Source organism: Amblyomma americanum, chromosome 3 (assembly GCF_052857255.1).
Source record: "Amblyomma americanum isolate KBUSLIRL-KWMA chromosome 3, ASM5285725v1, whole genome shotgun sequence".
Lineage (NCBI taxonomy): Eukaryota > Metazoa > Arthropoda > Arachnida > Ixodida > Ixodidae > Amblyomma > Amblyomma americanum.
In genome coordinates, this window is record NC_135499.1 from 213,859,166 (window position 1) to 213,880,802 (window position 21,637).

The following is a 21,637-nucleotide window of genomic DNA, read 5'->3' on the forward strand; positions in this document are numbered from 1 at the left end:
GGCAGGGCAATGGTGAGGAGGAAATCGTGAGGGAATGGAAGGCATGGTAGCTGTAACTGTCTGTTTGCATGGATACCTGAACCACTCTGAGCAGGAAGGAGCAGTCGAAAGAGGCGAGAGGAAAATGTGGTTTCAGTAAACAAGGTGACAAAAAACACTAGCAACTGGAACAGTGCAATAAGTATGCTATGTGCTGATGGATGTAGAAAAAGCTCCCAGTGAACGAAAAAAATGTGGTTAGCCACTGCTGTGGGCAGTGGACATGCATGGATAATTGTGCCATTGTAAAGGGCTTTACTATTTTTGCTGTCGTTGTTTGCTGCCATATGCAGATGGAATCGGAAGTAAACTGAAAACATTTCTGAGGTTTGTGCCTGAATGCACTCATGTTTCGAGTATAGCAGTGGGATGTTTCAGCATCCAAAAAGTGGGATGTTTCAGCATCCAAATGAACTAGCCCAGTACCATCCCACATGTGCAGTTGCTGAAAAGTTTGTGTTATGTTTAAAATGTTAACAATTGTGAAAGATGACCTCCTTCACCCAAGAGTATTAAGCATTGTCTTCTTAATCTATCATATCTAATTAGGTTCAGGAGACATATAATGGGGGACGTGGTTTTCAGATCACAAAAAATGGCCAAAAATACTTTTTTGAACATCTTTCCATCTGCTCGCATGCCTTGTTTTCCATGCTGTCCCTAAGTCTCATTACTGAAAGTCACCGGGAAGTAGCCTGAAAAAAATTGTTTCATGAACCATTGCGACACTGAATATGAGGGATACTCTAGAAAAATGTCTTTCTCTGTTCTGGTGTTTGTACTAGATGCTTACCTTCTGAAGCAAATTTCTTCATGACTGTTATGTGTTTTTCCTCAGTTTGTTTTATTGTACTCGCAGTGCTCCACTATAAGAGACAAATTTGGACAAATTTAAACTTTTGATGTGACATCTTGTTCACAGTTTAGGCATCTCTCTACCAACTGATTTGTAAAAAACTAAAATCTTGCCGTGGAAGAAGTCCAAGACTGTCATCACATGTAGCATTCATTCAGAAATGCAGCAAACATTGAAGCACTCCTCTACCGCATTCTGTAGAGTCTGTACAAAATCTAAAAGGGAAAAAAACTTTTCCCGCCATTCGATTTATACTTGTGACAATACTTGCGAGAAAGGCTGAGGCTTTAAAAAGGACGGGTTGCCACCACTCTGACGTTAATGGCAGTGTAGCACATCCTCTGGGATCCACGGCAAAGCCCTGTTGATGCATGTAATTCACTTCCTAAATCTGCCGGTGATGGCGCCACCTGTATTCTGTTGTTCTCAAGCTTGTAAAATCTTTGTTTTCAGTGAAAGTGGTGTCTTTGTGGTCTGAACATGGTACCTTATGGATATAGGCCTATTTCAACTTGTCTCAGTGTCCCTTTAAGATGAACATGATCTCTGTTCATTTTATCGGGGGTGCTTGAAATTTAAGGTTTTTTACAAGTATATATAGGCACAGGAAATTGGAAAAGAAAGAAGCATGGTGCTTACTGGTTGACTGTGTAAACCAGATCCTTTTTTTCGTACGGTAGCACTACTAGACACATTTCCGATTTAAGGCATACGTATGTCCCGGGTTGAGGGCAACCTAGCAGGTCTTCACCCAGGGCTTTACCTAAATGCCTTCTGAGTAAAAGCCTTTGGTGCCCATTATAACTAATGCTACTGCACAATATTTTGCACACATCTGTTGGAAACTGAATATTTCCAAACAATTCAGCTTAGTTTCATTCCAAACGGATGAAATGTAGTATCAAAGCCTTTAACAACTACTGAGCCTGCCCACTTTACCTTAACACAAGACTGAAAAAGCCTCAGCTATGTAAACAATATGCTTTATTTATGTGCTGAAATTAGAACAGCGTTGGAATAATATATACTTAATTGGCACCGGAAGACTGCACAGGAAAGCTCTCTGCGACTGCTATGAGCTCGCCCAGAAAAAGTTTGGGACAAAAGGCAAGGATCATCTGCTTTTCTTCCGGTAGTCGTCCCAGCCAGCGCTGTACTCCCGGGCACTGGAAAAAGTTGGGCACACAGTTATCACCTCAACGCCTGGAAGCAACAGGCAAACAGCTACAGAGCTGTAGCACTGGTCCTACACTGCTGATTTAAGGAAGTGCATGGCAGGTTACTTTGACTCTGAAACTGAATTCAATATGCATGCCATCAAGCACGCTGATATCAAAGTAGAATAATACTTTTCAGATTCAAATACATGTACAAAAGGCTAGGTCTCTGGTTTAGCACTGGAGTCGCCACTGTTTATGTCTCTAGATGACGAGCTCAGTTGCATATCATTTGATGAACACATTTATTTCTGGCCGCCGCGGTAGGGCGGTGCTTATGGCGCTTGGCTGCTGACCCAAAAGACGTGGGTTCGATGCCGGCTGCAGCGGTCGAATTTTGGTGGTGAAATTCTAGAGGCCCGTGTACCGTGTGATGTCAGTGCACAATAAAGAACCCCAGGTGGTCGAAATTTCCGGAGCTCTTCACTACGGCGTCCCTCGCAGCGCGAGTTGCCTTGAGACCCCTGTAAACCTAAACACTTATTTTTCCCCTTAAAGTAATGTTTTTCTCTCCAATAATGCAAGTAACTGTTGAATGCCAACAGCTTGCAATCCAACTACAGTGCATTCAGGAACATTCAAGTGACCCAAATAAGCAACTGGCTAGCTGGATAGTAGCTGGTTTAAGTCCGGCTACTATCATTCATGTTCCTGAAGATAATCAAGCTTGATTGCACACAAATATTTATTCCATGGAAAACAATTTCCCCTTTCAACAGCAATGAAACATTCTCTCCCATAACAATGTGGAAACTCTACTGACAGGTACTTGCAATCCGATTCTACAGTGCATTCAGAAAGGTTCCCCCAAATGGGCAGCTTCGATGAAATCACAAAGGCCTTGAGATTCATTTTGCTCCACAAGAAATATTTGGCAGTTAACTGTTCAGAAATAGTGAAGTCTGTAAAACAAAACCTAGGAAAGGCAACATGAGAGATGGTCAAAGAAATGGTACACGACATGGTAGCAGCAGAGGTCCCCCCTACACAGGTCTCTACTTTCAGAAAAGTTTATTGGGACCTTGTAAAAGGTATATTATACAGTATATTTATAAGGTACATTGTAAGGTTTGTAGGCGGGCAACCTAAAAAAAAAACACCTCATAGCCATGAGGAAGGTACCTGAAATTAAAGCGATATGAACAGTTTAAAAGCAAGAGTTTGCTTCGCCTTCCCTGACGCTGCTGAAGTTAAACAACTTTGTGCCAAAATACAAAATTTGGGAAATTCTTAAGCTCCGCCTTAAAAGTAAAATGCGATAGCGACCGCTCTTTATACCATCCACATGGTGGCATCACTCCGCACTGCTCCTAGAGGCTCCAGTGTGCGGTGGAAACTTTCAGACTCCTCTTCCTCAAGGACAAACGCTGACTTATCATTCACTCGCGGTGCTCCTAGTGGCATCCGCGAGAAGTGGAAAGCTTCCGTTCTCTCAAGCTGCACAAGGGCTCCACCGCTGGTCATTCTGGGATTTTTCAGGCACTAACAACCTTAGACTGTGGCGATGGCGGCATTTCCGCCTTACGAGCTCCTTAACGCTCTTGCGTTAAACTTGCGGCACACACCCACCAACTAACTGCACGCCCACCACTCCTACTTCCTCTGCTAGCCCTACCACGGCACACACTTGCGCCACACGCTCCACTCTGCTGGTCGTCTGTGTGCGTTTTATTTATGCTGCGAATCTTTCCTGCATTATGGATAGCAACCAACTGGCCCAAACAATCGTGCTACTGCAACATGTTTCTGCTACACTGGGCTCTATTTTATCTGTCCGAGCAAAATATTCTGTTTTCACGCGCAGCACTGTCCAGTCTTTGTTCCTGATCTTTTGTGTGCATTTTATTTATGCTGCAAATATTTTCTGCATTATGGTGAGCTCTATAACACTGTTAGCCAGTGGATTGACTGCATTTCCCAGAAATGGGCTACTGCCATGGAATCCAGGTCTCCAGAAAAAATAAGAGACAATTACTATAGTCAATAATGCGAAATTTGAGCGCAGCTTCGCAGCCGTGGCAGCTATACCTGCCCCAGCTGGGAGGTGGCGTGTTACGCTGCTAGCCAACCTCGGGGATCTTCCCGTGGTAGCCACCTTCTCGTTCACCATTCCTCCGCTCTCGCTGCAGCAGGTGGTATTTCACTCTGCTATTACCTGCCAACACACCACTTGTCATATGCCTACACAAGCCACTGACTACGCCGCAGACTATGACACAGAACGGAGCAGCGTGAGCCTAAGAGCTGCGCTCTAAAACATACTATTGCATCCGACCCCTCTCGAGATTCAGAGATTCTGAAAAGCCTTGATAGCTTTCCTTGCCTGGACACTTTGCATGGCCCTCACTAGCCCTCCTACAACCCTCCACCCACATTTGGAAATCTGGCAGTGGAATTGCCGGTCTTTCAAATCAAAGGCTGCCTCTCTCCTCCAGTATGTCCAATCAGCCCTCGCACCTCTCCCAACGTTATGTCTGCAAGAAGTCAGACCAGGGCCCATTCGACTAAACGGATACTACATGCTACAGTCCCGCCCAACCTCCAAGGTCGCCACTTGTCTCAAAACTGGCTGCACCCTGGCTACACGTCCTACCACACGACACTCTTGACCACCTGCTGGTGGAAATCCTCCCATGTAAACGTCGAAAATGGAGTACCTGCATACTCAACATGTATAACCCACCCCGACAAAAGCAAGCCCCATTTGGCCCCCTGCTTTCTGAATGCACAATGGCAGGCCCCTCCCTTCTCACAGCAGTTGATACTCTCCAAATCAGTATCGTCGCAGACCTTGCTGCACCAACCAGAATTGGCAACAGTGCATCGGGGGACACCTTCGCAAAAAATATCAAGCACCGCTCTGGACAAACATGGCGGAAACCCTTGGAAGTGACCATTTTATCCATTTCATCCTCTGGGTATTCCAAACCCCCCCCCCCCCCCCCCTCCCCCCCCCAAAGCGCACAACCACTCTGTGAAATTTGGGTCAACAATTGGTACTCTTTGAGCCACTCTCCTTGGCCCAAACCGTTGCAGATATCTCTGAATGAATGCAAGATCTACGTCTCCAACACTTTGCCCACACCTGTTTACTACAGCAGTGCGAACACCCGGCTGTAGACACCCATATGCTCCACCTTCATTAAATGCTGGTGGCACCGAAAACACAATCGCAAACTCAAGCTTTGCAATGCCAACATCACAGCCCAGCCTCAGAACAGCACCTCACAGCCCTCCGCTCAAAACTGGCTCCACTTCTGCGACACACTGATAGGCACTCTAAGCACCATTAAAACCTCGGCCATTCTCCAAAGCCTACTTCACCCCAGGGTCACCAAAACAAAATCACAACGTACATTACAGACCATTGCCCACTCTTTCGAGGGCAATGATAATGCTTCATGCACCCTGGCCTTCACAGGCATCCTCCCTATGCAAATACATTCTCATCTCCACCTTGACCCCTCCCTTGCCCCATGCATCACAAACTTCAGGCTACCAGATGTCAGGCCCATGTTCGCTACCTCCACAGACAGTACTGCAACAATACGACAGCGGTATATGCAGACGCGGCCTCCTACCCAATACCCTCCAAATACACTTTCGCAGCAGTCGATCAATCTTTCTTCCCCTACATTGCTCCATCCTTCGAAGTCCCTGACCCAGCTGTGGCGGAGGCTATTGCTATCAAACTCGCCATCAAACCGCAGAACAAACAAATGCACAGCTCCCACATTATCACCGACTTGCAGGCTACGTTTCGAGCATTCACCAACAGCAAAGTCCCCAAACTTGCCCTCCGCCTTAGAGGGAAAGTTGGAGGGTGCAATGAACACCCTCCGCCAAGATCATGTCATCACCTGGGCCCTCGCACACGAAGGCCTAGAAGGCAACGTAAAGTCTGACACCGTAGCTCGTGATTACGCCAACTGAGCGGGGACTCTCAGCCCAAACATGTACCCCTCTCGACCCACTACTCTGCACGCCTTCAGACCTAACAACCCCTGCTGCGCTCCGAGGACCCGGCCAAGCAAGTCATCGCCACAGGCCGGGCTGCCAGTGTCATGAGCCTCCGGGACATAACGTTTGAGTGCGGTGGAGCCGTGCGGGGGCCCAAGGACCTGCGTGTCCTAAACTCCCCTGTGTCCATTAAAGTTTTCACCACCACTACTAATCAACGCATCTACCCCTACTCCTCACAAACACTTTTCTTCGCTGGATGCCTATATGCTTCGCGAAATCGAGACTCACTTTCCCTGACCTCCACTGCCTACACCACTTCCGCTCACCACTACATATGAATGCATGCCCACAGTGCGGTGCCACCCCTACCTTGCTCCATGTCACATAGACATAAACCCTTAAAACACACCACCCAAAAGCCGCCAAGTGCGGGTCTTGGAGCAGTGGAAGGTGCGTCTGTCCAGTACCACCCTGGAAGCCCAGGAGGTGTTCACTGCCATCTCCATAGCATCGGCCAGAGCCACCAGCGTCTGCAAAGAATTCATTACTTTTCGCTGACCACAAGGAATGCACTACTTTTTGATCGCGGATCTAGGCAACGCAAACAAGAGCACTAGCTTTGACAACGTTGCATCTGATGCATGAAACGGAGTATGATGTACGAAAGTCAGCACTTGCATCCTCTGTACTACTACTTCATTGACCATGGACTACCAGCAAGCATGGATACTCATTTTAGTAAATGTGTGAGAGAGGTTCATTCTTTGCAGCATTAGCTGCCTATATGTTGACGGGCTCTGCTGCAATACCTCAATATAGTTCAAGAAACTGCAGTGAAACTTCGCTGCTACGTTCTCGGCTGCTCTGTTGTTGTAAGCCAGTCCTGTTGTAGCTCCCATAGAAACCCATGCAATACAAGTTCTTCTATTAAATCGTAATCGTGGCAGCGTTCCTGCTTGTTGCACCACGTGTCGCCTTACGATAGTGGTTCTCCCCGCGCCGGGATTTTGATAGCCTACGCTTGGTGTGCTCGGAACGGCGGCGGTGTGCCGACCAAAGCGGAACAACATTGGCTCTTGACAGCCACGTACCGTGCTTGGCAGCTTCCGGCACACTGCACCCGCGCAGACACCACACACACTTACGGGCGGCGTGAATATTATTGCGGATGTTAGTGCAGGCACAAAAACAAAACTATGCCACGACAAAAGCTGCGCCAGCATCGCTGCAGGAGATGTGGTTACGCAGGTTGGTTTCGGTACTTTTATTTTGCATCAGTTTTTTTCTAGACTGTGCTGTTAAAAATGAGCAGTTTCCGGTTTCCGATAGAGAGGGATTGTGTAGGGCTACAGCAGCCGCCACGAAAACAGCGCAAAAGCACATGTGCACCGCAACTTCACCCGTGCAGCACGTGCACCCGCTTCACTGCAGCCTCCCTCCCTTCCACCTATGGCTGCTCATGCAGACGGAGAGCCATCGCGGACGCTTCAATCGTGAGCCACAAAGCCTAGCAATTTCTGTAAAAGCATGCTGTGCTTACAAGATATTAAAAAAAAAAGGCAGCAGACAACGATGCACAATTTCTTTATGTGCTGTAGCCAGCTACTATTTTTCCCAGCTGGTAAATTTTGTTTGCACAGTCCCGTGAAAAATGTAACATCGGGGTTCTACTTACCACAATGGGTCAACAAACTTGCGCACTACACTTAAAACAAATATATCGTGAGGTTGTAGAATGGACAGAAAAAGAAGTCTCCTCAGTCTGCACCACAATGTACAGCAGGCAATGTATATTTGAACAGAAAAATTCAGGCAAATTAGGCCTGATTTGTCATGGCCCCCAGATGTGACCCTGTACATTATGATGCAATGAACAGGAGCCAATAGTCGTTTGTTAAGTTTACCTGCATGTCAAGGCCAACTAAGTGAAAAGAAAAAAATGTATTCTTCATTCCTATGGGGAAAGTATTAATGCTTGCAATAAACTCGCATAATTCTTGCAAAAGTAGGCTTCATATTCCAAGCCATGCACCGCTAACCTCGCAACTTTAGAACCTTTCAATCACTTGGCAAATCAGCACACTGTGTGTCTAAATGTCAAGGACATACTTGTGCATTACGAGCTAAATTAACAGGGCTAACCTCTAGACTTCTGGTTTGGTTTGTGAGGGTTTAACATCCCAAAGGAACTCGGGCTATGAGGGACGCTGTAGTGAAGGGTTCTGGAAATTTCTACCACCTGGGGTTCTTTAACGTGTTCTGACATCGCACAATATACGGTCCTCTAGCATTTCGCCTCCATCGAAATGCAACCGCTGTGGTCGGGGTTGAACCCGCATCTTTTGGGTCAGCAGCCGGGCGCCATAACCACTGAGCCACCGCGGTGACTCTCTAGACTTTTACCATCATTATCTTAACATGTGCTGAATGTCAATGACAAGTAGATGGGCTTGGTATGCTGTTGTCCATTGGGTGAAGCCATTAAACATTGCTCAAACGTTTATGCAGATCTTTCTAGTTTAGAAAAGTTGCACTGGAAGTCGTAAAAGGTGAATTTTATGAAAGAAACATGACTAGTCCTGGCAGTATCATACACCTCATGACAGCTACACTATGACCTCATTTGTTTTATGCATACTACGCCCTTGGAGAGTTTTTACTTACTCGAACCTGCGATCGGCTCGAGTAAAAGCTTCAACTACAACTACGCTGATAGCTGAACTGAAAGATGGGATGGTTGCTGTCTGTTAGCACAATTCTTAGAAACACCAGATACATACTGTGCATAGCCAGCTTTGTGAGCAAGTTTGAGCGCAGCCTGGCTCTTGATGGGGCCAGCGCCATAGAACACAATGTTGTGGTCATAACTTTGAGGTTTCTGAGCATGGTATGTTTTCTGGAAGGTCTCGTCGGACATCAGCAGAGCGTCTTTCACTTGTCCCACTGCGGAGATAAAATATGAACTTCTTGAAACTCTCGATCCCAAGTTTCCACAACATTTTATATCTTCAGCTGGATGTGGCATGCATAAGGACACCTTGGAGCACGTATGGTACAGTAACACAAGAGATCTCCTAATTGCATAAGTGTGGCCCTCCAAAGGCAGGCTATGTAACACACTAGGCAATCTTGGTCATTTATCTTTTACTCCACTAAAAAAGCATTCATTTCTAGTTGCTTTCATACAGATGCATACAATACAAATGGAGCTAGTGATTAGCATCCCAAAGCTCCTCACTGGCCAGGACTCTGGACGGATGCCATAGTGGAGGGGTTTAGATTAATTTCGGCCACCTGAGGTTCTTTATAATGTGTGCTCACTTAGCACAGGACATGAGCATTTTGTGCATTATTTGGTGTAGGACTGGAGCAATAGCAGGGAACACCACATTCTTGACACAAGGAAGTTTGTAATGTAGAAAAGCACATATTAGCATGACACTCTTCACAACCAAAAGTAAATTACATCCCAATTCCAAGGAATGCAGAAGGCCAAAAGCATGAGCTGTTTTATGGTTGAGGGAGCTGTAGCACCCTCTGAAACTATGTAAGCATTGCCTCTGTCAGTGAGCATTTCTGATTGTGATGTGCAGATGCTCTTCATTGCCCACATATTTGCCGGCTTTTTATACTAGTTTCAAAAGCAGTCATCACACCACACTTGCGAAAAAAATTATTTGTCAACTGCCATAACTGCAGTCCTGCTGACCTTGCTCCTTCACTGCATTTAAACAAGCATCCAGTTTGATGGCATTCACCTCTCGCCTCTTGTAGCAGTGAGATGCTTCTTTCTTTTGCATTGAATCCAACATTCATGCACTCACTTGAGGGCACAAAAATTGTGTGCGGTATGTTTTGGAGCATGTTGTACATGGCTTTTTCTTAAGGCAGCCCAAAACCAACATTTAACATTAATAGGCCAGCTTATTGGAGCTGCTGCTATTTTCCATTTGTCACGAAGGTGCTTGAATAAAGAGCTAAAGTGGAATTTTTTCAGTGTGGGAGCATCACTTGGGGTTTACAGGCCCATTATAACTGGCAGGATGTGCATTATGGCAATTTTTGGTATTGGTTCTATAATGTGCAAGGAGAAATGCTGTGAGGTAGCTACAAGCATTTTACTGGTTTTTTTTTTTCGTGGCAAAAACCTTTTGTGCTTGTTCAAACTGTAATCTGATGCCTTTAAAAGGTAACCATAGTATTGGTACTTTGCAACAGATTTTAATGCTACTGAGCAGTTCAAAAGATGTGCGAATTGAAATACACTTGCATGGAATGTTGATGGCGTTGCCAATTTTGCCCGAAGCAGCCACCTCGGCCGGTTCGCGCACATCTATCAGCTGGATGTCACCGCCTTGCAGCAGGGCCTCAAGGTCTTCATAGGTTAGGTCTTGAAAGTTGACACTTGACGTTGTCACAGGGCGAACGCTCACAACACCTGCAAGAGTGAATAAATCCATATTTGTAATGATAGCAACAAAAATATCTCTGATCAGCCAATATAGCAAAGTATTTGCATGCACAGAGCCATGCAAATTTAGGAACCATAGTAAACTTGTACATGAATAAATGTTGCTTTAATGATCTTAAATGTTGCTAGGTTCTTTGCTGGTGTGTCCTCACAACAGCTGATTTAAAGATGCACGATGTGAAGGTTGATGCCAATACCGTGACCGATGTTATAGACAAGAGTACAGTTCAGATAAAGGAACCAAGCTTCCACACAGAAATACTGTTGGGAGAAGGCATGAACAAATCTGCAAGCACGACGTCTCTCTAGAGTCCTCTAACCATTCTTTGTGCACGAAATTCACCAGGCTTTCCCTGTTTGCAAAAGTCTGCTTCCTCAGGCATTGCTATCACACTAGAAAACATTTGTCTTCAGGCATGCCTTAAAATTTATTAAACCCTTCTAAAGACACATGTCAGAAGCAAATTTGGCCAACAGCAAGCATTCCACTGCTTTGTTATGTGAGACACGACAAAAAGGTTACTGCATCTAGTTTCCACAAGCAATGGCGGCCAGAAATGCTTGCTTCACTTAAAATGTAGGAGAAATAACATTTTACAGTTTTGATAAAGACTAGGATGTGTTTATTGCTTTTATATTTTTCAGAGCACAAGAACTAGAAATAGTCAAGGCATGCACTCGGATGGCATCAATAGGTGCTGAAACGGCATTTCCGTGCAAGATCGTCTATGAGGAAGGTAATGGTCAATAGTTACATACTATAATAAGCAGCAGTTGAAATCATAGTAATGACTCCTTTTTCAGTTACACATTCATTCACTTTCACGACAAACATTTGAGTCCTTACTCTAGTACAAGATGTTGACTCCCCCACTAGAGGCAAGGCCAGGAAATTTTGGCAACGTGCCCAGCGCATCAGCCTGGCACAACTTGTTTTTGCCATTGGTGTCAACATGGATATAGTGCTGTGTGGATTTCATTATTTTGCTGCTAAACAGTGCTGGGTTAGTAGGCCACTAAAATGCAAATTATAACAGTGTTAAGGACAAAATGCGTATAGCAAAAGCATGCTTTTCTCTGTAATGCTAAATGCAATCAGCATATCTTCTAATGTACCCAAACACGATCGTGACCGACACATATTATAACAGTTAACGAAAAAATTAATTAGGAACAATGTTTGCTCCGGAAAGAAAAAAATGAGGCATGACCGCGGAGCAAGAACTATTGGTAATAGGGGAAGCAAGACCCTTCCATGTGCCTGCCGTACGGAAGATAGCTAGCTCGCGACCGAATGGCATTAACGCGAGGTGAAGTTGTCTGCGCGCACAGGTTCCCAGCCGATGACCATTAGTAATTCGAACAGCATGCACTTGTTGTGCAGTTGTCGTGCAGTTGTTGTGCAGACCTCCAAGGAGGCAAAAAGTACTGATCTTAGCTTGGACCTCTGTACGTAATCAAGTGGAACCACGAGGCGCATTAGCGGAAAGCTATGGCCCACGACACCGATCGCAGGGTGCAAGAGAGAATCTGTCGCGCTCGCGGAGTCGCAAAACAAGTTCAACTCACGGGGCCTGAGCTGCGAGGTGCGGCACCTTGCCGTACTCGCCGCGTCCAGCGCTTGTTTTACATGGAGTCGCGCCACCGACGAGATGGGTAAGGCAGCAAGACGTCGTCCCAGCATCCATGGGACCCGGTGCAAGCGGACCACGGACAAAACAGGCTTGAAAAACATGACTACCTCGCCGCGTACCGCCAGCCGCGAAGCCTGCCGCTCTGCTGGCCTTCGACAACTGCTTCGGAGGCTCTCCCACCACGGCACTCGCCGCACACGACGGCCAGAGCGACGCGACGCTTCGCTGATTCGGTTTTTGCTCGCGAAGAGCGCTGTTGCAGTTGCCACAGCACACAACTGGACAACTTGCGCGCCGGCGCCAGTGCGCTGGTATCTTATCGGCAGAGGAGGAGGAGGAATAGAAATCGTAGCCTGTGCCCTCGCCGGCGGTACGTCGACCTTATGTAGGAGTGCTCGAGAGGTCCCGGGTAGCATGAAGCTCACGCGAAACGGGAAATAGTACGCTGCGAAAAGAAAGTGCCTTTCGGTGTTGTTTGGAAGCAACAGCTCGAAGGTCATCGCAGACATTGTTACCCGGCTGCGAGGCTAAATCAATCATTTCTGCTGACAATCTATTTGCTGCTGGGGAATCCGCGAAACGTTGAAACTTGCGTATGGGACTTGAGGTACTTGTTGCTGCAAATGATAAAACTGGGAATTAGCGAAAAATTCTTAATTATAGTGAAGCGGGAAGACGACGACGAGACTGAGCGAGTGAACGGGTGGACGAAGACGACAACGAAGTTCTGTGTTCTGAGTGCCGCTCGTAGCTGGTAGGTAGGTAGGTAAACTCTTTTATTGCGCCCAAAAACAGGGGACCAGTCAAAGGACCGGTTGCGCTGACTTAGAGGAGGTCGGCGGGGATCCTTTGGGATGCCGCGGCCTCCACCGCGCGCTGGATAAGCCAGCGTTGGTCTGCTGGCTTGGAAGTACACAGGAGAGACTCCCACGTCTCTGGGGTGTTCCTTCGCTGGTGTACATAGCTGTAAATATATTCTTTCCCGCAACAATAGTTACAGTGATTTAAGTGTAATGATCGAAGAAGAGAGAAAGGTTTTACAAGGAGGAAGAGAAAAGTCAGAGGCTCGTGCGCGTTAACTCCGACTCTTATGCGGTGCAGGATCCCCTGCCTAAATCTTTACTTATGTAGATGCGTGTTCAGTCCCACAAACCTTTGCGCGGCTTAAATGTGGAGAAGAAGAAACAATGGAGCACTTCCTACTCTCGTAGGTTTGCACACATCATAGAAGGACGCACCTAAAAATTCCCATTACAAAGTTGGGACTCATTTTCCGGTCTGTCCCGCTCCTTAATTCTCACCTTCGGTTCGAACACCAGGGGTTTCGCATTGCATCCAGTTTGCAAATACCTCCACGATTACCCTTCCGGCGATTACCCTTCCGGTAGCTACTGGCAGATTCCCTTGCTAATTGTATCCAAAATTTCCATATTTAAAACATCTCTCACTAATCAGAGAGTTATTACTCATAGGCATCCACTCCCTGTTTACTCCCTAGCTGATTACAAATTTACTCCACCTTGGGAGATTCCCCTAAACATTTGACAGCCTAAGAGTAATTTTGATGTATTCAGCAGTTCTATGGTATTTTCTCATTTTTCTATTCCCTCGGTAATTAATCTTTGATTTTTACCCAAAGAATTCAACCATGCATTAGCTTGGCACCAGTTTACCCTTTCTCTTGGCCCTTCTCCCTGAACCCTGCCATTGCCTACCCCCCGTACGCCGTGGGTATGTGCCTTGATAAGGCAACAATTGCGAGGGATAGAACCAAAGGCGGCCGGCCGCTTTCAGTGGAGGGGGACGTGAAAAAAGGCGCCCGTGTACCAGCTGCGCGATGCCTGCACGCTAACGATCCCCAGGTGGCCGACATTATTCCGGAACAAGGGCACCTCTTTTTCCGTCCTCCTTTCACATTCCTTGTTCCCTTCCCTCAAGGCTCGGTCGAGAGGCATCCGCCGAGAATCGAGATGGTTAGCGCGTCTTTCTGTTACAACAAATTTTAGCGCCCATGATGTTGTTGTTGCCTTTGCAGCAATGACACGCACCCACGGTGGGGGATTGGCCAGAGTTTGGTAACCAGTGGCCCTCTAAACTCCCTCCTCCTCTTCCCCCGTCTGCCTGGAGTACCTGCAGCTGGCGTCGGACCGACGGCGATCTCGGCCATGGCGGCCGCGTTTCTATAGAGGCGAACAGCAAAAAGCTTTGCGATGTCGAAATTTTGAAGCGAAAAGCTTCACTGCGCTAGGTAAAGCAGTCGTCGCGTAGGTCGTAGAATGGCCTTAACCACCTGCAGCCCAACCACGTTAGCCCTGTATGACCATAGGGGGTAGAGTTATACGGTGTCGAACCCCTGACCTTGACCCATGACCTTTAGTTGACCTTTGGCCTCTCACATTTGGCATTCGGTGACCTTTCGGTTGACCTTAAGAACATCCGATGGTATGATGTGAAGCCACGTGATGACACCCTATGGGGGTGTCAAGACCATGGGAAACCATGTCATAGCCACGTGGTCGTGTGGTCGTGTCGAGCCCAGCTGGTCGAAATTTTGAAGCGAAAAGCTTCACTGCGCTAGGTAAATGTAGGCCGTAGAATGGCCTTGAATCACCTGCAGCCCAAATACGTTAGCCCTGTATGACCATAGGGGGTACAGTTATATGGTATCGAACCCCTGAACTTGACCCATGACCGTTAGTTGATCTTTGACCTCTCACCTTTGGCATTCGGTGACCTTTCGGTTTACCTTTGACCTTAAGAGCACCCGATGGGATGATGTAAGGCCACGTGATGGCATCCGAAGCGGGTTTCGTAAGACCATGGGATACCATGTCATAGCCACGTGGTCGTGTGGGTATATATAGAACGACTGTCGCGAGCGTGTAGCGGAGCTGCCATGGTCCGTAGTAGCCGGGTTCGAACCCGACCGCGGCGGCCGCGTTTCGATGGAGGCGAAACGCAAAGGCACCCGAGTGCTGGGCCAGCGCGCTGGCTGAACGATGTCAGTGCACGTTAAAGATCCCCAGGTGGTCGAAATTATTCCGGAGCCCTCCACTACGGCACCTCCTTCTTCCTTTCTTCTTTCACTCCCTCCTTTATCCCTGCACTTACGGCGCGGTTCAGGTGTCCGCCGAGATGTGAGGCAGATGCTGCACCATTTCCTTTCAGCAAAAAAAAAATGAAAATTAGTTTTTAGGGTATCCCGCGTTAGCGTAATGGATCAAGTCCCGTATATGCAAAAAGTCGTTCTCCACTTCACATTCATAGATCTCTGGGAGTCCTCATCCTGGCGCAGTGGTTCAGCGGTTAAGCGATACGCCTCTGCCCTGCGATGGCAGGTGCTGCCATCGGTGGGCCTTACTCTACAAAGGTTGCTTTTCCCGAGCAGCCAATCATTAATTTAACTGCCACCTCCCACGATGGGCAGTTCAATACCCGGTGGGCAAGTTGTGATGACGACGCAAGGTCACATGACCTAGGTGGCCCATCTGCCTCCTAGGTTGCTCTCTGGGGTCCACCTGCGAGAGGTTGAAGGTGGGAAAAAGGAAGTTCGTAGGGCGACTGGGCGCTGAAATAGACTGCTTCATTTTGGCGGAGGGTGAGGGGCAGTTGGGGCAGGAGGGGCCAGACCGCATGCGAAAGAGGTACAGGCGAGCTGGGGTGAGGGGGCATTGATGTGAATCCTACCTAACGTGGGACGGGGACTCGTCAGGCAAAAGTGAATTGCCTTTTGTCCCGTCACCTCAGACCAAGCTTGTCTGAATAAAAGACTTCAATCAATCAGCCAAAAAGAATATGAGACTGAACAACGTTGAGTAGAGGATGTGAAGTTGTGTAGCGGCTATAAGGGTGACTATGAGGAAAGAAGAAGCCCACGGCGCGTGTCTTTCGCGCTCACAGTGGACGCATGCAACACGCTGTGGGGAAAGGGGCGAAGGAAAGGGTGATGAGAGGCAGAAGAGAGAAATGGTCGCAGTATGTATACTATAGGGAGCTCTGGAGTAATTTCAATCGCTTTAATTGGTTTCTTTCAAGTGCGCTGGCATCATACAGCACACGGGCGCTTTCGCATTTCGCCTCCACCGAAGTGCGGTCACCGCTGCCAGCGATTTGGTACCGCGACCTTGGGCTCATCGGTCGAAAGTCAAAGCCACCGCGGCAGGTCAGCCGTCGTGGCGCGCGTGAGTGGAGCATCTCCGCCGAGCTTCCTATATCGTTGACTTCGTCGTACGCGAAACCAGTTTGGTGCGCGCGAGAAGGACAGGATCGACGGACAGTGCTACATGGAGAAGGGCGATTCTCAAAAGTAATTCAGGGCACGCCGAGGAGGAATCGGCAATGTTTCTTGAATTTATGTATCGAATCCAGTTTCGGATGAGAGAGAGCGAAATCGCTAAAAAGTATTCTTGGAATGCAGCTGTAAAACTGGGCCTTTTCGAGGGCAGACATAAAGGAAGGGGAAATAAACCGAGCCTTGCGGAATGACGACGCCTGTATTTGCTTTGTGTTTTGGCATATCTACGTGACAATAGATATCTCCTAGAAGTATATCGAGTGAGGTAGGTAGGTACGCTGCTTTATTGATTTATGAGAGAATCAGGAGAAAGGGGGAGAGCGGAGTGCACTTTTAAAGTTGAGAACTAAGGGGAAATGTCCCTATCACAGCGCCCCGGACTGGCCTCGGCGGTCTGTTATTTTGTGCTGGAAGGAGTACTGCAAATATTTAAAGGAGACAAGTGCCAAAGCAGCCGAGTCCTCTTGTTGTCACTTGGCTGCTTTGTGCAGCCCTCGTGGTTGCCCATCGAGATTTTTCATGTACTGAATTTTTTTTTTCTGCCACTTCATGTAACTGACTTGCTTGCTTCCTGTTGTTGCCAGGAATATTGAAAAGGAAAGTGCACAGGCCTGCCCACTGGCTCAAGCCGAGCCACAATCGCTGACGTGCTGAAACTATAGGAGAGTTGAAAGAGAGGAGAGCAAAGAGTGAAAGAAAAGACCTGCGTTATAATGTTCCAGGCCGACCCGGAGGCAGTGCAATACCGGACCAACCTGAGGCGGACGTGAAGCAAGCTTTAAGCACGCCGCCACATTTCCAAAAATAAGTTTAATATCTTGGGTCCAAATGGGACTCGTAGCAGATATCTAGAGCTGCCGCAGGCTATCATGACATGAGCGCGCTAACATGCTTCAATCGGCCTACATTTACTTTTCGCAGGAAGCAGCTTGAATTCGCTGATAAAGATTTACATTAACTATCTCCACTGCCGAACGAAGGAGTGGCGTTTATAATAATAATAGTAATTGGCTTTTTGGGGAAAGGAAATGGCGCAGTAGATATATGAGACAGATGCTGCGCCATTTCCTTCCCCCCCCCAAAAAAAAAAAATTATGATTATTATTATAACCCGCCGCGGTGGCTCAATGGTTATGGCGCTCGGCTACTGATCCGGAGTTCCCGGGTTCGAACCCGACCGCGGCGGCTGCGTTTTTATGGAGGAAAAACGCTAAGGCGCCCGTGTGCTGTGCGATGTCAGTGCACGTTAAAGATCCCCAGGTGGTCGAAATTATTCCCGAGCCCTCCACTACGGCACCTCTTCCTTCCCTTCCTCTTTTACTCCCTCCTTTATCCCTTTCCATACGGCGCGGTTCAGCTGTCCAACGATATGAGACAGATACTGCGCCATTTCCTTTCCACAAAAACCAATTATTATTATCATTATTATTATTATTATTATTATTATTATTATTATTATTATTATTATTATTATTATTATTATTATTATTATTATTATTATTATTATTATTATTATTATTATTATTATTATTATAAACGCCATCATCGTGCACATCACACTCATCAAAAAAGCACTCAAAAACGGGCAAGTGATCTAGTAGTTTTTCGGAAATTTTAGTGAAGTCACCTTTGTCGTAAAAGATGACACGCCTAGATTCACATTTGTTTTCACTAATATGCCCAGCTTTTATATATGCAATGACAGCATGATGATCACTGATGCCCGGAACAACATGGACAGCATAAACTCGATTCCGGAGAGCTCGAAAAGAAAAGATCTAAAACATTTTTATCCCTAGTTGGTTCCTGAACATACTGTAATAAGCCAAAAGTATCTTGCCTCCTTCTTCCTCCTCCTTCTTCCTTTCACTCCCTCCCTTATCCCTTCCCTTACGGCGAGGTTCAGGTGTCCAACGATATATGAGACAGATACTGCGCCATTTTCCTTTCCACAAAAACCAATTATTATTATTATTACTGACTCAAGTAGACTGGCAAACTCATCAACTTTATTTACTATGATTCTGCAGTTAATCACTACGGAAACTAAGTCCCGTCGGAGCCTTATCTTTATCACACTGGGGCGTCATCGTCCCACGGTGGGAAGAACCACCTGTTTTTCTTTGTCCCACCTGAAAGCCTTTCCGTCAATGATAAGTTTATCGTAGTTTAATTTAAATTTACTTTTTTCTGCTCCTTGAAGTTTTGCGTATTCCCACAATCGCTTCCGCACATTTCGCGTCTCTGGTGAGTAATCGATCCACGCTATAGGACGAACCCTTAAATTTTCTCGCTCTGCCCAAAACTTCCTGCTTTTCTTTAAAGGAAGCGAAATTTACAATTATAGGTCGCCTATAATTATATACATAGGGCCACAGCGCCAAGGATAATCGCGTTTTCGAACTGATATAGTGACGTTATTATTAAACTGATACGGTAATACTATTGCTAACGGCCAGATAGAAATCTAATTGAAACCAGACGCTTTGCTGTAATAGTTACTTTTAACTATTAGTTAAGCAGCTTGCGAGTTAACATGATTCGACTGTCATCTGGTGTCCACCGACACATGACAAACAACGTGCCAGAAGCCATCTCTATATCTCATAAGTCTATTTTTAAATCTTCTGATTCACCTTCGCTGAAAAAGCCTGAATACCCTCCTCTTGATAGATACTGGTAAAGTGCTATTCATTACCTGAGAGTGCCTGCCAACCGCACTCTTATTCTCCTAATAAATTTTACAGGAAATTACTTTCCCTGCTTTTTTTTTTCGTTCAGCGTTTGCTTGTGCACAAGGCATGCCTACCTAGTAATTTTTTTTTAACGGCCTTCTTATCATGGGTCGCGCATATCTCTACTCGTATTTTTATCTGTCTTCTCTTTCACTATTAAACGTAAGTTGAGAAACACCTCCGGTTTGTGCAGGTACGTTTCTCCTCAGGGTCTCGTTCTTTTTTTTTTTTTTCCGCTGGGTACGAATTTTTCACCATGTTCTCAAACCGAGGCCGCTCGAATCTAAACGAGCAGAGAAGGACGCTATATGCAGGAACACACGTGTGCAACTTCTAGATATACAAAACGTATACGCATTACCTCGTGTAAGCCGATCCTTCGCGAGGCCACACACGTATACTCAGCGGCAAGGTTGGTGCGTTTCCATAGCAGCGAACGCACCCTGGCTACATTCCAGCTGCACGATTATATGAGCCCCGGCCTTTTATACCTCGACACACAAAGAAACGCGTGGGTGTCAGCGGAACGAGGGTAAAAGCAGCGCCACTGTTGCAGAGAGAGCGCTCGAATAGAATGCCATACATATCCTGTATCCTCTCTCTTATTACCGCTAGAAGGCACAACCACCTTCATTGAAAGCCACCCTTTATGCCTGCCTTGACGTCTAAAAGCAAGCACTGATTGTCTTAGTTAGGAACACTTTCCACCATCTCTTATTTGCTTCGTTAAGCGCGGATGAAGTGGGAATCAGCTCTAAGCATCGTTCGCTAAAATTTGTGGCGTTGCATTGAATTAATTCTGGGCTGCTCATAGCCTTCTCCTTTTTGCCGGCCGTTCTTCATCAACTCATCAGCCGCATTGATCATAATCACAAAGTCGGATTTGTGTCATGCAACACGAAATGCTTCTCGCAGTCATTCCTGCCGCAAACCTCACGAGACTGTAGCCACCTTCCCGCTGAAGTTGTTGGCATTGTAAATTATGAGCAGTTCCGCGTAGCGCTAGATAGCATTGTATATTCAGATACTATTTGTATTTTCTCTCTGTTTTTTGTATATTTACCACTCCCCCTCTGTAATGCCACTGGCCCTGAGGTTTAATGTAAATTAATTAATTAGTTAATTAATGAACTGGACGTTCGTCAGATTAAACTTGCCTTTACATATATACTCCCTCTCTGATGTTTAAAGTGTCATCGCACAGGCTGTAAATTTATCTGTCATTAATCAAGAGACTAGACCAAACAAAAATGCTAGCCGCCGCGGTGGCTGAGTGGTAATGGCGCTCTGTTGCTGGCCCGAAAGACGAGGGCTCGATCCCGGCCGCAGCGGTCGAATTTCGATGGAGGCGAAATTATAGAGGCCCGTGTACTGTGCGATGTAAGTGCACGTTAAAGAACCCCAGGTGGTCGAAATTCCCGGAGCCCTTCACTACGGCGTCTCTCATAGCCTGAGTCGCTTTGGGACGTTAAACTCCTATAAACCAAACCAAACCAAAAAAATGCTGACTCGTCAAATAGGTGAAAACAGCTGGAGATAAGGCATATCACTTGTAGGCTCAGAGGACAGCTTGTATCGCATCAGCGTGACAGTTTGGGCGAGTTTGTTTTGCGTTGACTGATACATTAGCGCGCGCACAGGACGGGTCGTTAATATTCCAACTGCGTGATAAATGATATGCACTTACGATCAGGATGAGCGAAATAAGAATAAGAAGTTCACTTGCAGTAGCACCTGTGACTGTGTTCCTGTCCTATAATTTCGTCCTGTGTGTGCGCCAATGTTTCGATCAATGTATCATATCACTTGTAAGCTGAACAGAACAAAACCACAAGCCGAAAAGTTCTGGGGTAAAGGCTTGTCGTTTTTGGGTAGGAAATTCGATATCGTCCTGAATGGTTCGGCGAGTGAACGTGACTCTGGATTTCTTTCAACACATGGCGAGGTTATATGAACATGAAATTATGGTGGGGCTTAAAAGAAAATATGAAAATAATTTTGGCATCAGCCTGCGCCAATAGCAGGCTTAAACGCTGCACTCGCACAATAACAGGGACATCAACTAAGCAGAGCTAGCCGTATCTAAGCTGTATGAAACGCTACCTGCTAAGAACACGAATAGGCGCTCTTGGAAATAATGTGAGTGTGCCAGAAGGAATGATACCACTGAGAGATATGCGCGTATACTACACAATCCACGTGCATGAAAAAAAAAAGACATTTCATTCACTAACTAATCGTACTTTCTGTCACGATCTTGATAAACTATCTATATCTTTGTAATTAAGAGCGTTGTCAATTTTAGCATAGCCGTGCATGTGGTCGACTGTCATAAATTGAAAGAAGACTCGCTGTTGTATCTATCACAAAGGGCGGCGCTACCCACGATAAGTCCGATAGAAACAGACGTACTAACAACAATTCACTT

General features: G+C 46.4%; 1 protein-coding gene and 1 pseudogene across 1 annotated transcript; both read right to left on the minus strand.

Moving 5' to 3' along the window:
* Positions 1-1,862: 1,862 nt before the first annotated feature.
* Positions 1,863-12,619, minus strand: LOC144126033 (uncharacterized). The gene is made up of 4 exons (XM_077659921.1): positions 12,116-12,619; positions 10,346-10,513; positions 8,856-9,018; positions 1,863-2,061 (listed from the first exon to the last, which is right to left on the minus strand). The coding sequence occupies exons 1-4, from the start codon at positions 12,594-12,596 to the stop codon at positions 2,010-2,012; spliced, it is 864 nt and encodes a 287-aa protein (XP_077516047.1). The 5' UTR covers positions 12,597-12,619; the 3' UTR covers positions 1,863-2,009.
* A 4,568-nt stretch (positions 12,620-17,187) lies between these two features.
* On the minus strand, positions 17,188-17,322 carry LOC144126404 (U2 spliceosomal RNA; annotated as a pseudogene).
* Positions 17,323-21,637: the final 4,315 nt, after the last annotated feature.

Excerpts from the sequence above, each read along its gene's own strand:
- LOC144126033 (XM_077659921.1), bottom strand. The coding sequence starts at position 12,596 with ATGCTACCCGGGACCTCTCGAGCACTCCTACATAAGGTCGACGTACCG. Across the intron at positions 10,514-12,115 it reads CACCTCGCAGCTCAGGCCCC|GTGTTGTGAGCGTTCGCCCT; the intron begins GTGAGTTGAACT and ends TCACTCTTGCAG. Across the intron at positions 9,019-10,345 it reads CAACGCCATCAACATTCCAT|TGGGACAAGTGAAAGACGCT; the intron begins GCAAGTGTATTT and ends TTATCTCCGCAG.